Source organism: Anguilla rostrata, chromosome 7 (assembly GCF_018555375.3).
Source record: "Anguilla rostrata isolate EN2019 chromosome 7, ASM1855537v3, whole genome shotgun sequence".
Taxonomy (NCBI): domain Eukaryota; kingdom Metazoa; phylum Chordata; class Actinopteri; order Anguilliformes; family Anguillidae; genus Anguilla; species Anguilla rostrata.
The window spans coordinates 1,798,085-1,815,460 of record NC_057939.1 but is presented as its reverse complement, the minus strand read 5'-3'; the positions used below and the strand labels follow the sequence as shown (position 1 = coordinate 1,815,460).

At 52.6% G+C, this 17,376-nt stretch overlaps 2 protein-coding genes across 2 annotated transcripts in view; both read left to right on the top strand.

Moving 5' to 3' along the window:
- LOC135258439 (interferon-induced very large GTPase 1-like) overlaps positions 1 to 17,376 on the top strand; it is a 465,270-nt gene that overhangs the window by 261,198 nt on the left and 186,696 nt on the right. The gene's annotated exons all lie outside the window — the stretch shown is intronic.
- Positions 5,387 to 10,714, top strand: LOC135258528 (up-regulator of cell proliferation-like). The gene is made up of 3 exons (XM_064341997.1): positions 5,387 to 6,391; positions 6,494 to 6,642; positions 6,774 to 10,714. The coding sequence occupies exons 1-3, from the start codon at positions 5,387 to 5,389 to the stop codon at positions 10,102 to 10,104; spliced, it is 4,485 nt and encodes a 1,494-aa protein (XP_064198067.1). The 3' UTR covers positions 10,105 to 10,714.

The following is a 17,376-nucleotide window of genomic DNA, read 5'->3' as shown; positions in this document are numbered from 1 at the left end:
TAAAATGGTTTGTGTTCATTGCATATTTATATTTTGCCTAATAATGAAATTTCCATTTGACTTGGTTATTTGACTTATGATTTTTTATATTGTAGAGTTACAAGTAAATAAATAAAAGCTTACATAAACATCCTGCTTGCCTGTTAAGAGAAGTTACAGCTCCGATTGAAACGTCCCTCTCCGTTCTCTCAAATAGAGCCATCTGCCCCTGGGAGGGTGAGAGCCACAGATGTGCAGAGCACGTGCTGGGTCAGCATTGAGGGAGTATCTCATGAGATCCACATCACCTACGGCTGTGAGGGAGAAGAGCCCAGATCACAGATATGTGCACCCAACACCACCACAGCTGTCCTTACTGATCTGAGACCTGGGATGAAATATACTTTCAACCTCACTGCAGTCCTTCCAAATGGCATCTGCAAATGGCTCACTGTTGAAAGCAATCAGAGGCAATCAGCGCAATTAAACAATTAACAGTTATCGGCGCTGATTACCTCCAGCTGACAGTTGTGACGAAGGGTCCGAGAGCCGCTCCTCTCACTCTCTCTCTCTCTGCAGCCGACGCTCAAACCACGCCCACTCCACCACATACCCCCACCGCCCGACTTAGGCCGGGGAGCCATCCGGCCGATGACCAACCCCCCCCCCCCCCCCCTCCTCCTGGGGGCGAGAGAGGAAGTCCGCCACGACCATCCGTGCACCCGGTCTATGGATCACCTTGAAGTTAAAAGGCTGCAAAGCCAGATACCACCGAGTGATCCGGGCGTTGGTATCCTTCATGCGGTGGAGCCATTGGAGGGGGGCATGGTCCGAACAGAGGGTGAATGGGCGACCCAGAAGGTAATACCGGAGGGCTCCGACCGCCCACCGAATGGCGAGGCACTCTTTTCCACCGTGCTGTACTTCGCCTCCCGTTGTGATAGTTTTCGGCTAATGTACAGCACGGGGCGGTCGACTCCCTCCACCTGCTGGGTCAAAACCGCCCCCAGCCCTCTGTCCGACGCGTCGGTCTGCAAAACAAAAGGGAGAGAGAAGTTAGGTGTGAACAAGAGCGGCTCCCCACAGAGAGCTTCTTTTACCCTCTCAAACGCCCGCTGGCACGGCTCCGTCCACTGGACCGGATCTGAGGCACCTTTTCTGGTTAAGTCAGTTAGGGGCTCTGGTTAGCTCAGAAAATGCCGGGATGAACCTTCTGTAATAGCCGGCCAGCCCCAAGAACCTCCTTACCTCTTTTTTTGACTTGGGTCGGGGACAGGCTGCAACCGCAGCGGTTTTGTCCACTAGAGGCCGCACCTGTCCACTTCCCAAGTGGTACCCCAAATACCGTACCTCCGCTCGGCCAATAGCACACTTCTTTGGGTTAGCCGTGAGCCCTGCCTGCCTTAATGACTCGAGCACTGCCCCCACATGCTGCAAATGCTGCTCCCAGCTATTGCTATGGATGATGACATCATCCAGATAGGCAGCAGCATAACCAGCATGCGGACGCAATACCCGATCCATTAGGCGCTGGAAGGTGGCAGGGGCCCCGAATAACCCAAACGGAAGTGTCCTGAATTGGTACAAACCATCCGGAGCGGAGAAAGCCGTTTTTTCCTTAGATTTGGCAGATAAGGGAATCTGCCAGTAACCCTTGGTTAAATCCAGCGTCGAAAAAAATCGAGCCGTGCCAAGCCGATCCAAGAGCTCGTCGACCCGAGGCATTGGATAAGCATCAAACCGTGACACTTCATTTACCTTTCTATAATCCACACAGAAGCGAATAGACCCATCAGGCTTACCTACCAGCACGATGGGGCTACTCCAGGGACTGTGGGATTCCTCTATTACCCCCAGCTCTAGCATTGCCTTTATCTCTGCCTGAACCAATTTCTTTTTGTGTTCCGGCAATCTATAGGGCGGGTCCGCACCGTCACCCCCGGGGAAGTCTCTATATGGTGGTGTATGAGGTGCGTGCGTCCTGGTATGGGAGAAAACACATCAGCAAAACGCTTTTGCAACAAGGCATGGTCTGTTCTCTGATTCGGTGAGAGATGGTCATCTGAAAGGGTTGAGATCTGATTGGATGAATTTGGTACCTCCGGACCCAGCTCATCTCTCTCCTTATCCACCGTAACCAGAGAGACAGCCACTACCTCCTTCCACGCTTTCAGGAGATTGAGGTGATAAATCTGTTTTGCCCCCTCTCTATCAGTACGCTCTACCTCATAGTCAACCTCCCCCACTCGCCGTGTGACCGTAAAGGGCCCTTGCCACTTGGCGAGTAATTTAGAACTAGAGGTAGGGAGTAACACAAGAACTTTATCTCCCGGTGAAAATTGCCGTAGTTTAGCTCCTCTGTTATAGTGCTGTTACTGACGTGCCTGCGCCTCGAGCAAATTCTCCCGTGACAACTTACCCAGTGTATGGAGTTTTGCTCGCAGGTCCAGCACGTATTGTAATTCATTTTTACTAGGACTCGGACCCTCCTCCCAGTTTTCTTTAACTAGGTCCAATATCCCCCGGGGTTTCCTACCGAACAGTAGTTCAAAGGGAGAAAATCCCGTGGAGGCCTGGGGAACCTCCCGCACTGCAAACACCAGAGGAGATAACCACTTATCCCAATTACGGCTATCCTCATGAACGAACTTCCGGATCATAGACTTCAACGTTCTATTAAACCGCTCAACCAGCCCATCCGTTTGGGGATGGTACACGCTAGTTCGAATAGAACGAATGCCCAATAACCCGTACAGTTCACGTAGTGTGCGTGACATAAACTGGGTGCCCTGGTCAGTCAGAATCTCTTTCGGGATTCCGACTCGGGAGATTATTTGAAACAATGCCTGCGCAACACTTTTTGCCGAAATGCTGCGCAAAGGAACTGCTTCGGGATACCTTGTCGCATAATCCACCAGAACTAACACGAAACGGTATCCCTGCGTGCTCCGATCAAACGGCCCGATGAGGTCCATCCCCACTCTCTCAAAAGGGACCTCCATTAGCGGAAGGGGGCGCAACGGCGCTTTTGGTATAGCCGGGGAATTTACGAGTTGGCATTCAGGGCACGACGCACACCACCGACGCACGTCGGCCCAAATGCCCAGCCAATAGAAGCGGGCCATTATCCAGTTCAGTGTTTTCTCATACCCTAAATGACCAGCCATGGGGTTAAAATGAGCCGTCTGAAAAACCATTTCCCGAGAGCTTTTAGGCACCAGCAATTGGGTGATTTCCTCGTTAGTCTGAGTGTCACGACACACTCTGTATAACCTATCCCGAATTATTACAAAATACGGGTGAGTGAGTGTTGCATCAGGGCGCACCTGTTGACCATCAATGGACATCACGCGGTCAAAGGCAAAGCGTAGGGTGTCATCACGAGACTGCTCGAGTGGGAAATCCTCCATGGGGCGAAACACCGGTACCTGCGGAGTCTCCCCGGAGGCTCCACTGGTGCCGGCTCCCCCTCTGCCGTGTCGGACGACCCCGCGTCACCGCTGACAGCAGCACACACATCACACAGCCCTACCCGTCGTGAACGCACCCCCCCTACCTTACCAGCTGCCTGGCGAAACCCCGGCCAATCAGTGCCTAAAATCAGAGGGTGCGAGAGGCGGGAGCTAACCGCAGCCTTTATTTTATGCTTTTTCCCTTGACACCGAATTTCCACTGAGACAATAGGATACTCGTGTAGATCCCCATGCACACACCTTATAGATACCCTTGATGCTTCTAACAACGCCTCGGGTCGAACCAGGCTTTGTCGAATCATGGTCTGCATAGCCCCTGAGTCCAACAGCGCCTGGTGTTCACTCCCTTGAATCCTTACCGGAATACAGTACGCTCCGTCTGGGTCGGGAGCGGAGGTGGGCGGGCCGACAACACGAACCACCTGCCCCACCTCCATGAGCGGGCACTCTCGGCGCAGGTGACCCGGTTGTCCGCACCGCCAACACCCCGGTCCGGGCGTCTGAGGAGCTCTCTGTGGTTCGAACCCCGCCGCCACTGAGCCTGGGGCTGGGGAAACAAAAAAAGGGTTGTTACGGGAAAAGGAGGGGTTTGGGCACGGGGAAGGGAGGAAGGAAGGGGGGAGGAAGGGAACGAGGAGGGGCTCTTCGGCGCGGAGCCGTGTCTGCCCGTCCTTGCTGCTGCTGCTGCTGCTGCTGCTGCTGGTGCTGGGACTGGCCGCGGGGGTAGAGCGCCAGGTGGTCCTCCGCCAGGGTGACGGCGGCCGCCAACCCGGTCGGTCGATGGCACCTCACCCAGTTCGCTGTTTCCCCCGGGAGGCCATCGATAAACCGTTCCAGTGTCACCAGCTCTACCACTCCGTCAGCTGACCGGAGTTCCGGTCGGAGCCACCGTCGGGCCATATCCAGCAGTCTCTGGGCGTAGGCGAATGGCCGGTCCTCTCCTGCCAGAGCCGTCTGTCGGAACCGCCGCCGGTGCTCTTCCGGGCTGTACCCCAGGCGGTCCAGGACCGCCTTCTTTAGGTTTAGGTAGACAGCCCGCGCGGTGGGGGGGGTAAGCTGTGCGCCGCCTGTTGGGCTTCCCCAGTCAAGAGGGGCAGGAGGCGGACGACCCACTCCTCCTCCGGCCATTGACTCGCCTTCGCTGCCACTTCAAACCCCTCCAGGAATGCCTCAGCATCGTCCTCCGGGGTCATTTTAGGCAAGTGAAGAGCTACGGGGGGTTTGTTCTGTCGCTCGCGGGAGCTAGTTTCTCCCGCAGCAGCCAGCTGCAGTAGAGCCTGCGTCTGCAGGGATGTCTGTGCTCGCAGAGCCTCAAGTTGCTCGGCGTGCATCACCGCCTGCCTCTCTTGCATTGCTGCCATCCCCTCCAGCATCCTCGCAAGCGCTATCACTGGCTGTGCCGGTTCCCCCTGCTCCTGGCTGTGTTCCATTTTTATTTTTTTTTTCTCCTTTGTGCAGTGTGTTTACTTCGAGCCTCCCCCGCACGGGCCACCACTGTGGCAAATGAGTGCCACCCCTCCTAACCCAAACACACTCACGGGAGACACTGTTTCCAGTTCGTAGCACTTGCGTGCTATTTTATTTAAAGCCCGTGGCTTTTTCTCGGTTACAAGAAATCAAGAGCGCTTTTTCTCTCGCCGTCTTCTCGCCGGCGCGTCTCTCTCTCCCTCCGGCTTCCGGTCGTGCTTTTAAAAACCCCAGGCTCACTGTTGAAAGCAATCAGAGGCAATCAGCGCAATTAAACAATTAACAGTTATCGGCGCTGATTACCTCCAGCTGACAGTTGTGACGAAGGGTCCGAGAGCCGCTCCTCTCACTCTCTCTCTCTCTGCAGCCGACGCTCAAACCACGCCCACTCCACCACACTATACAAACATGTGACTTTAAATAGATTGTTACTGTAGATGCATGTACTAAGGCAGCTTCCATCTCCAATGACAGGAACCAGTCTGGCTGAGCTGTTAAGTGACTTGGGACTGGAACACCGCCTGAAAAACAAGCTGACTCTGAGCAAGGTGCTGGAGATTGATGGAGAGACTTTAACTGATGAAAGCATCCAGTCTCTGAAATCTCTGCCGTGGTGTTTCCTGAGGAGGTTGATGATGGTGAATGTGACTGCTAGGAGTGTGAGGTGCGCCTCAAAACAGGACATGACTTCCCAAAACCTGGACAGCTTAATGGACACCCTGAACAATCCACAGGGCCGCAGCAACAGAGTCAACCCCCTGGACCTCATAACTGCTGTGTTTCTCTGCTCAGATGGCTTTCTCCAGCAGGAGATGGTTTTGAAAATGTCTATGTGCCAGTTCTCTGTCCCTCTGCTGCTTCCTGAATGTGACACACAGCAGTGCACTTTAATGCTCTGGGCCATGAGGGATGTTGTGAAAAAGTACAAGCCGCACTCTTTGACAGACCCAAGCGGGGTTGTGGAGGAGAACATTGTTCTCTCTGAGCTCCCCCTGGTCTCTTTTGTGAGGCTGGGAAACAGCAGCTTGTCCAAGTCTCACATTCTGAACCAGCTTCTCAGTAGCCCTCAGGAGCACCACGACACCTTTGTTCACAGAAACATGGAGTGCGGTAACACCCCAAGGAGGATTTCCAACGGGCTGGCGGAGATCAGCTGGTATCTGCCCAGTGGGAAGAGAACCATTGATATCTTCTCTGAGCCACTGGCTATAGCTAACCTCCGTGGGGACCTCAGGGACTTTGAAACTCAGTACGATTTCCTCTGCCAAACCTCTGCTGCCATATTTGTGTTTTGTGATGATTTTGGGTTTGATTACAAAATTTTGGACTCCAAGAAACTTCAGGCTCATTTGTACTTGATCATCAATTCACAGAGCTTCAATACAGATGACTTCAAGAGATGTGTTTCTGAGTTACAGATAAAACCCTGTAACATCATTATAAAGGGTTCGCAGATGAACGATGCAGAAATTGTGAGTTACTTGCGTTCAGCTATGACTGACATTTTAAAGAGAAACATGGTCAAAATGAGTGTTGAAGGGATTTCTGCTGTTGCCCGTGAATTTCGGATCCAGGTTGATGAAGATTATATTGTCTGTCAGAGGGGCAAGCAGAAGGCTGATGAAATCACTGGAAGGATATCCGATATACCAAGCTTCAAAGAGAAAGAGCTGCCCTTGCAAGGGACTGCATGGAAACAGCTGGCCAAACTGGAGAGGGAAGAGTGCAGGATGAAAAATGCTGGGGAGAAAAACATTGAAGTTTACAGGAATGAGCTTGCAGATCAGAAGCAGCAGCTCAGAGCACAGCAGAGGGCTCACAACATCTCAGAGTCTATGTCCCATTTCATCAAAGCAATGTCTGGTTCCACAGAGGTAAGTACTTCCTCAAGTGGATGAAGATCAGGCTGGACAACCTGTCACGCAAATGCCTTCCACGCCTTCGGGCGGAGTACAAGGAACAGTGTCAGAATTCTGAAGAAAACAAGGAGCTCATTGGAGAATGGGACAGGAAGATCTCCAGTTCTTCTCTGGGGACAGAGCACTTCCTGCGGGAAATGGGTCAGCTGTACGAGTCGGCCTGCTCACACCCCAAAGGCCCCACCCCTGACATTCAGGGCCTGCCACGTCTGGCTGCTGAGCTGCTGCAGGAAGGCTTTCCTCTGGAGCTGGTGGATGGAGATGCATCCAACATTACTCTGCAGTGGGTGACCCAGGTTCTGAAGGAACTCCATAATCTAACACAGTATGAATGTAAGATCCGGGTGGTGACTGTACTGGGGGTGCAGAGCACTGGAAAGTCCACCCTCCTGAACACCATGTTCGGGGTCCAGTTTGCCGTCAGTAGTGGCAGGTGCACAAGAGGGGCCTTCATGCTCCTCATCAGAGTGAAAGAGGATTTTAAAGAGCAGCTTGGGTGTGATTACATCATGGTTATTGACACTGAAGGGTTGAAGTCCCCAGAGTTGGCCCAGTTGGATGACAGTTATGAGCATGATAATGAACTGGCCACTCTGGTGGTGGGGCTGAGTGAGATCACAGTCATCAACATTGCCATGGAGAACTGTGCAGAGATGAAGGACATCCTGCAGATTGTGGTGCATGCCTTCCTGCGCATGAAAGAAGTTGGGAGAAAACCCTGCTGTCAGTTTGTGCACCAGAATGTACCAGACATCTCTGCTCATGAAAATAACATGAGAGATAGGAAGATTCTGCTGGAGCAGCTGAATGAGATGACCCAAGTAGCAGCTAAGATGGAAAAGAGAGGAAACAACCACAAATTTACTGATGTCATGGAGTATGATCCAGAGAGAAACACCTGGTACATCCCTGGGCTCTGGCATGGCATCCCTCCCATGGCACCAATGAATGCTGGCTACAGTGAGTCTGTGAATCTGTTCAAGCAGAGTGTGATCAAGACATTTAAGCAACACAAATCTGGAAAGGGCTCTGCACACACAATCAAAGAATTCTTTGAAAGGACCAAGAGTTTGTGGAGCGCAGTGAAGTATGAGAACTTCATCTTCAGTTTCCACGATTGCCTTATGGCTGATGCTTATACTCAGCTTTGCACTGAGTTCAACACATGGGAGTGGGCCTTCAGGAAAAGCATGTACTCCTGGTTAAGGGAAGCTGAGACAAAGGTGTCAAACTTTGGCAGAATAGCAGCACAGATTCAGCCATCCTCCAATGTGGATGACTTGATGAGCAGCCTGAAATATGAGGCCTCTGTAGAAATGGCTAAAAGAGAAAATCTCATTTTGGACAATCTCACTGAATTCTATGTTAGACCAGAGGGACATGTTCACTTGGTAGAGAAGTACAAGGAGGAATTCATGAACTCAGCCAAAGCCATCCGGAAGGAGACAGAGCACTCTGTTATAAACAAGCTAGATGCCACGGTGGAGATTAGAAAGGGTATGTTCAGGTTAGAGAAAGTCAAGAAAAATCATACGGCTGTAATGGAGCAGAAGGTGCTGGACCTGGTTGAGAAATGCAGCAAAAGTAAAGAGCCATCGGATCAACAGCTGGAGACTGAATTTGAGAAGATGTGCAATGAGACTGTGGCCGACTTGCAGTTTCCTGGCCTGGAAAACCGAGATATTGTCCAAGATATCCAACACCAGCTGTGGGTTAACTTAGAGAATAAAGGCAGCTCAGTACGTGAAGTGCTGTCCAAAATGGGTGACTTGTCTGAATGTGGAATGGAGCCATTCAAAGTGAAGAGTAAAGGAATGCTTAAAAAGATATGGAACAAATCTTTTGATGATGAGCAGAAGATAAAGACACAAAAGATAGTGGATCACATCATCAAGTGCTGCAGGCAGTTTGTAGCTGAAAAAGTGAGAACAAGGTCTGATTACCATAACACATACATCACAGACCTGCTTCGCATGGTAGATGATAACCTGGACAGGCACAGGGATCTGGAAACAAGTGCTGAAGTTCAAGCCAGTCTGAAGATCCACATCTGTGGACATGCAGCACGGGAGTTTCAAAAAATGCATTTGGATTTTATCCATGCAAATGATCCCCGTCGCTGTCTGGAGCAGTCCAAGGAACAGTACTGCGCTGACTTTAAGGATCTGTTCAGTAAAAGAGACCAGTGTCAGAAGAAAGCAGAGGAGTTCACCTACTACTGTATTGCACCAGCAATGAAGGAATACATCACCAAGTCTCTGGGCCCTGACCTTGTGGATGAAGTGTTGACAGGGCAGAAAGACATTGATTTCAGCACTCGATCCTTCTTCCAGTTCTCAATCCTCAAGCAGCTGCTTTTAGGGGATAACTTTAAGGACTTTGTGAATTACATAAGAAACTACGAGAACTTTGTGCAGGGATGGATATTTGAGCAGATGATACAGCAGTTCTCAGAGGGAGATGGCCTCAGGAACATTGAGATTAAGCACCTGAGGGCGATAGTAAAAAGAATATTGGAAGCCATTAAGAAAGCAGAGAGGAAAGCCAGTGAACGAGCGACAATAAGGGATGAGGAGGAGGACCAAAACATTCAGCAGTTCATTCAGGATATCTGTAGTGACCTACAGGAGCTCATCATCCCCAAAGACCCCCTTGAAGTGGTCCTGGCCTTAAACACTGCCAAGCCAGTAGACTTTTCCCAGTGTCTGAAGGTGCTTGTGGATGAAATGGAGCAGTCCATTACTGCAGAGTTTCAGAACGGTGGGGATGTGAGGGCCAGGCTGACCTCACTGCCCTTTCAGCCACAGAAGGAGCTGTTTAACAGGGTGTTTGGCTGTGGGAGGCAGTGTCCCTTCTGCAAGACCCCGTGTGAAGCAGGCGGAAAGGGCCACACAGAGCACTTTGCCTCCATTCACCGTCCTCAGGGGATCGGGGGATACAGATATGTGGACTCCGGTATATTAATGTGTGAGGTCTGCTGCACCAGTGTTGCCAGTGAGAGAAAATTCAAATCAAGCAAAACAAAGTGGGAATATCATCCATACAAGGACTATCAGAGCATTTTCCCTGACTGGCGCATCCAGCCTGACACCAGCATCCAGGCCTCAGACTACTGGAAGTACATCTTCAACAGGTTTAATGCGCAGTTTGCCGAGGTGTATAAAGCTAAGCCTGCAGACATTCCCACCCTTTGGAGAGATATAACCCAAGACCAAGCCATGAAAAGCCTGGAGGAATCCTTCCAGATGAAAACAGAAGGAGATTAAATTAAATGGATTATATGGCCCCTGTGTCAGTCGGGTTGAAAATTAATTGGGTTGAGTGGCATTAATTAATAGCCTACTCACACATATCATGGCTAATAACAAAATGTGCCCCAATCAAGTTGATTCCTATGAATGAAAGGGTCATAGGTTTAAAATAAAAATAAAACACATTTCAGAAAGGGATCATTCAATTAAATCATCACTGATGTTAAGAAAGAGAGATAATCACTGATGCATACATTACTGCATTTTTGCAGCCTTCACTGAGCTGTCTCTGATACTCATATACAGGTAGTACCATCAACCAGTCATTATACATATAAAACCATATACATGCTAAAAGGTGATGTTACCGCTATCATAATCTATGCAGCTTTTATCTATACACACTGTCTGAGTTAGCATGGCTGAGCTTTGTTCATTATTCCATTGCTTGGATGCATAATCAGGGATGGTAACTAGGATGAGATATTTTAAGTTTGTTTAATTTTGTGACCTTCTCTATATCAAAAATAATACTTTTAACGAAAATACAAATTACATTTTATGTTTTTTTCTATGCTTCCTATAATAAGTCTTTTCTATTAATAAAGCACATAACCTTCATGTACTATTGGTAATATTGTCAGCTCTTCATCAATGCTTGCTTGGCTGTTTGAAGTCATACATTATAAAGTTCTTTGATAATCTGTTTACACAATAGCATAGCTTTCATCCATTCATATTCTTCAAATATTTTAAACACGATTTCTTGTTACAATGTTAAAAGGATTGTTGTTATCACTTTATAAGCCTTTGTTATCACTTTGTAAGCCTTAATATAGAAATTCATTGTTCTTGAAAAAAAGAAAATTGACCTTTGATTCCTGAAGATGCCATCCATCCATTCATTATCTATACCTGCTTATCCTGGTCAGAGATTCGGGGGCTGCTGGAGCCTATCCCAGCATGCATTGGGAGAGAGGCAGGAATACACCCTGGACTGTGACGGTCCGGGTAGGGGGGACCCAAACGCAGAGGGAAAAAAACACAAACTCAAAAGGGAAAATTAACAAAGACTTTACTAACACAAGGTGAACAAACAAGGAACAGACAAGGCCACAATGGGCTAAAACACAAACTCAAAAAATAATCTAATGAAACAGAAAACAGGAACTCAAAAACACAGACAGGGCAGAACACGGGAAGGCAGAGCACAAGGGAAGGACAAAAACACAAGTCAGGAACAAAATACAGGCAGGTGAAACACAAACTCAAAAAATAATCTAACGAAACAGAAAACAACAAGAACTCAAAAACACAGGCGGGGCAGAACACGGGAAGGCAGAGCACAAGGGAACAAGCAGGTACATACAGTCGGGAAACAAACACAAGCAGGCAGGTACATGTATGTCAGGTAACAAACACAAGGCAGAACACACGCAGGGAACCAGCACCCGAGTCAAGGGAACAGAGAACTTAAATAGACAAGGGGTAACAAGACACAGGTGAACTCAAAAAACAATCAAACCAGAAGGAGGGGATAACAAGACACAGGTGGGAACCATGATGGGATAACGAGACAATTGAAACAATCATACAATTAACAGGAGGGGAGCAGGACACAAAACAGAAGTGCCACCATCTGGCGGCCCAACAAGGGAAACACAGACAGGAACACAGGACCATGACAGTACCCCCCCCCCAAGGGATGGCTCCTGACGTCCCAGGAGGCCGACCCGGGGAGGGAGTCAACAGAGGGTGGGGCTGGAGACCGGATTCAGGACTGGACAAGACAAGAACAGGGACAGAACACAGGAACAAGACTCTGGACCGGACTCTGACGAGGGAACAGGACTCAGACAGGAACAGGGACTGGACACAGAACTGGGGCAGGAACAGGACAGGAACGGAACAAGACAAGACTCGGGGCTGGACTGGACAGGAACGGAACAAGACAAGACTCGGGGCTGGACTGGACAGGAACGGAACAAGACAAGACTCGGGGCTGGACTGGACAGGAACGGAACAAGACAAGACTCGGGGCTGGAGTGGACAGGAAGGGATCTCGGGGCTGGAGAGGGACTCGGGGCTGGAGAGGGACTCGGGGCTGGAAACAGGACTCGACAGGAACAGGACTGGACAGGAACAGGACTGGACACAGGACTCAGGGCAGAAACAGGACTGGACAGGAACAGGACGGGACTCAGGACTAGAACGGGACGCAGGACTCGGGACTGGACTCAGACGGGGGAGCAGGACTCGGGACTGGGCAGGACCCGGGCAACACGGGGAGACTCAGGGCTGGGCAGAACCCGGGCGACACGGGGAAATTCAGGGTCCGCACATCGGGCGACACGGGGGAAACTCAGGGCCCGCACATCGGGCGACACGGGGGAGACTCAGGGCCCGCACATCGGGCGACACGGGGGAGACTCAGGGCCCGCACATCGGGCGACACGGGGGAGACTCAGGGCCCGCACATCGGGCGACACGGGGGAGACTCAGGGCCCGCACATCGGGCGACACGGGGAAATTCAGGGCTGGCCCGCACTCGGGCGACACGGGGGAAACTCAGGGCCCGCACATCGGGCGACTCGGGGGAAACTCAGGGCCCGCACATCGGGCGACTCGGGGGAAACTCAGGGCCCGCACATCGGGCGACTCGGGGGAAACTCAGGGCCCGCACATCGGGCGACTCGGGGGAAACTCAGGGCCCGCACATCGGGCGACTCGGGGGAAACTCAGGGCCCGCACATCGGGCGACTCGGGGGAAAATCAGGGCCCGTACTCGGGCGACAGGGGGACTCAGGAAACCAGGGGGAACTCAGGAAACCAGGGGGGACTTGGACAGGGGCAAGGCAGACATACAGGACTGGACTGGGGCGAGGTGGACACAGGACAGCAACGAGACGGGGCACGACAACACTGGACTGGGTTGGACAAGACTGAGGGGGAAACAGACTGCCAGATACTGGCACAATAGGGAGACCTAAAAAGACAGACACAGGGACAAGCAGGCGGGGAGGCACACGGCGACACCGATGGACACACAAAGGGACAGGCAGACAGGGAAGGCGAGGGGGAACCCAACAACTGACATAGGGACTGACACACAGGCAAACAAGACAAAACACACGCGGACTGGCACACAGACAGACAGGCAGACAGGCGGGCAAACACGTTGGCCGATGGGCTGACGGCCTGGGGGGCAGACAAACAGGCCAACAAACTGGCTGACACACATACGGGTAGACTAACAGACAAACAGGCGGGCAGACAATTAGACAGGGGGGCCGGGGAACACACGGACACACGGTTGGGAGGACAGACACCAAAGGGAGAATGGACACCAGGGGGAGCGACGAGACCGGGGGAGGGACGACCACTGGGGGGAGCGACGAGACCGGGGGAGGGACGACCACTGGGGGGAGCACGGACACCGGGGGAGTGACGACCACTCGGGGGAGCGACGAAACCAGGGGAAGGACGAACCCTGGAGGACGGGGGAACACTAGAGGGAAAACGGACACTGGGGGGCGTGAGAACACTAGGGGAAGCACGAACGCCAGGGGGAGCACGAACGCCAGGGGGAGCACGAACGCCAGGGGGCAAGGTGTGGACACTAGGGGGAGCGAGAACACTAGGGAAAGAACGGACACTGGGGGGCGCGAGAACACTAGGGGGAGCACGAACGCCAGGGGGAGCACGAACGCCAGGGGGCAAGGTGTGGACACTAGGGAGAGCAAGAACACTAGGGGAAGAACGGACACTGGGGGGCGCGAGAACACTAGGGGGAGCACGAACGCTAGGGGGAGAACGAACGCCAGGGGGAGCACAAACGCCAGGGGGAGCACGAACGCCAGGGGGAGCATGAACGCCAGGGGGAGCACGAACGCTAGGGGGCAAGGCAGGTGGCTTAGCCTGCGGGGCGGCCAGAGCAGTCTGCGGCGGCCCCTGCGGGACAACAGAAGGGACCGTTGTCCTCTCCGGGGCTCTGGACGGCTCTGGAAGCCTCTCCGGAGCTCTGGACGGCTCCGGAAGCCTCTCCGGAGCTCTGGACGGCTCCGGAGGCCCCCCCGGGACTCGAGGCAGCTGCGGAGGCCCCCCTGGGGCTTGAGGCGGCTCCGGAGGCCCCCCCGGGGCTCGAGGCACAAGTAAAGCCCGAAACTTGGGTGTAGCAGGCGGCCTCCGCGGAAGGGTCAGAGCAGGCGGGACCTCCGGGGCTGGAGGCGGCTCTGGGAGCCTCTCCGGGGCTGGAGGCGGCTCTGGGGGCCTCTCCGGGGCTGGAGGCGCTCTGGGGGCCTCTCCGGGGCTGGAGGCGGCTCTGGGGGCCTCTCCGGGGCTGGAGGCGGCTCTGGGGGCCTCTCCGGGGCTCGAGGCGGCTCTGGGGGCCTCTCCGGGGCTCGAGGCGGCTCTGGGGGCCTCTCCGGGGCTCGAGGCGGCTCTGGGGGCCTCTCCGGAGCTCGAGGCGGCTCTGGGTGCCTCTCCGGGGCTCGAGGCGGATCTGGGAGCCTCTCCGGGGCTCAAGGCGGATCTGGGAGCCTCTCCGGGGCTCGAGGCGGATCTGGGAGCCTCTCCGGGGCTCGAGGCGGATCTGGGAGCCTCTCCGGGGCTCCAGGTGGCTCTGGGGGCCGCTCCGGGACTTGAGGCAGAGCAGGCCGTGAAGGCCGCTCCGGGACTTGAGGCAGAGCAGGCCGTGAAGGCCGCTCCGGGACTTGAGGCAGAGCAGGCCGTGAAGGCCGCTCCGGGACTTGAGGCAGAGCAGGCCGTGAAGGCCGCTCCGGGGCTTGAGGCAGAGCAGGCCGTGAAGGCCGCTCCGGGACTTGAGGCAGAGCAGGCCGTGAAGGCCGCTCCGGGACTTGAGGCAGAGCAGGCCGTGAAGGCCGCTCCGGGACTTGAGGCAGAGCAGGCCGTGAGGGCCGCTCCGGGACTTGAGGCAGAGCAGGCCGTGAGGGCCGCTCCGGGACTTGAGGCAGAGCAGGCCGTGAAGGCCCCTCCGGACTTGGAGCAGAGCAGGCCGTGAAGGCCCTTCCTGGACTTGGGGTGGAGCAGGCCGAGGGCCCTGCCGACTGGGCTGGGCAGGGGACAGGAGCACAGACCACAGCCGTAGGGAACCAGGCTGCGCAGCTGGACGGGACCGGCGGGACCCCCGCGGGCCGGGCCCTGGAAAGATCGCCAGTCGAGTCCCTTCGAATGACGCAGGGCCGGGAACCGCTGGCTGGGCAGCTGGAGGTCTGGCCGACCGGGAGGCAGCCCGACCACGGCGCCTCCGTGACCGCCCACCCCGGGCACTGGGAAGCTCAAGGGCGAGGGACTCCCAGTCGCTGGGTGGCGAGTCCTCCGGGTCACTCCACCACCCCGGTGGCATGATAAACAAACACAAAAAAAAAAAAAAAAAAAAACACCTCTGCTGGGTCCCACACTGGCTGGTTCCTTCTGTGACGGTCCGGGTAGGGGGGACCCAAAAAAAAACACAAACTCAAAAGGGAAAATTAACAAAGACTTTACTAACACAAGGTGAACAAACAAGGAACAGACAAGGCCACAATGGGCTAAAACACAAACTCAAAAAATAATCTAATGAAACAGAAAACAGGAACTCAAAAACACAGACAGGGCAGAACACGGGAAGGCAGAGCACAAGGGAAGGACAAAAACACAAGTCAGGAACAAAATACAGGCAGGTGAAACACAAACTCAAAAAATAATCTAACGAAACAGAAAACAACAAGAACTCAAAAACACAGGCGGGGCAGAACACGGGAAGGCAGAGCACAAGGGAACAAGCAGGTACATACAGTCGGGAAACAAACACAAGCAGGCAGGTACATGTATGTCAGGTAACAAACACAAGGCAGAACACACGCAGGGAACCAGCACCCGAGTCAAGGGAACAGAGAACTTAAATAGACAAGGGGTAACAAGACACAGGTGAACTCAAAAAACAATCAAACCAGAAGGAGGGGATAACAAGACACAGGTGGGAACCATGATGGGATAACGAGACAATTGAAACAATCATACAATTAACAGGAGGGGAGCAGGACACAAAACAGAAGTGCCGCCATCTGGCGGCCCAACAAGGGAAACACAGACAGGAACACAGGACCATGACACTGGACAGGTTGCCACACACACCATCCACTCATCCCTATGGGCAATTTAGAGTCTCCAGTTGGCCTGCCGACATGTCTTTGGACTGTGGGAGGACATGCAAACTCCACACAGAAAGGCCCAGGGATTCAAACCTAGGACTGCACCACTGTGCTGCCCTTATAGCTTTCGTGATGACTGTTTATTTTTATTTTTTAGAAAACTGGATTCAAAAGTTGTTTTGCTTCTTTGCACTTAGTAAAATTGATATATCTCACTGCATGTTTGATTTATTTCTTGCACAAATGGCATAATCAAAATAAATGTTTAATTTCATCTGAGCTTGATGAACAGTCCCTTATTTTCTTCACTGCCTGAACAACTGAGCTGCCTGAAGACAATGGCAGTATGTTCATTCTACCACTAGATGGCAATAAATCCATTTAACATCACATCATTGCTGCTGGCTTCACCTTCTGTCTCAGGTAGCTGAAAATACACAATTTACACTTGTACCCAATGTAATTACCTGCACTGGGGGAAAAAACCTTTCCATGTTTATCAATGAAAGGGGCATAAAGATGAAAGCTTGAACCTTCTAGTCTTACAATCAACCAGGATTTACATCAGGACTCAGTCACTGGAGTCTGTCCACATTGAGTCAGAGACAGTGTGCTAGACCAGGACTTAACACATTATGGGGTGGGAGTGTGTTGAGTCAGCCATTTTTAAAGTGACAAAAAAATTAGATCAAAGCAGAAATTTACCCAGGATGCACCACACTGTTCCTCCAATAAACTGAGGGGAAGCCAAATGCTGCTCCAAGACGTTCAGCAGATTCCACTGTCTTCACACATTTCAGAACTACAAAGCAAATGCGTAATCACTCATAATTGTATATCCAACAGCCTCTTCACAAAGTGGAGGAAAGTGTTTCCAATCAAACCCTGAGCTACTGAGGGGAGCAGGGAAAATCAGTCTGTCCCTTGTGGAATAAATCATTCAGTCAGGGGACAGGAAAAGGGTGATGAAGCACACAGAAGCTAAAGAGGTGACTCCTGCCCAGGTGAGGCCTGAACAAAAGGCAGGTGAGCTCAGGTTAACCTGCAGCAGACTATCACGGGCCCACCCATCCAGTTTAAACACACATTTTATAAAAACATAAAGATAACCAAAAAAAGGGAACATCTCCTCTCA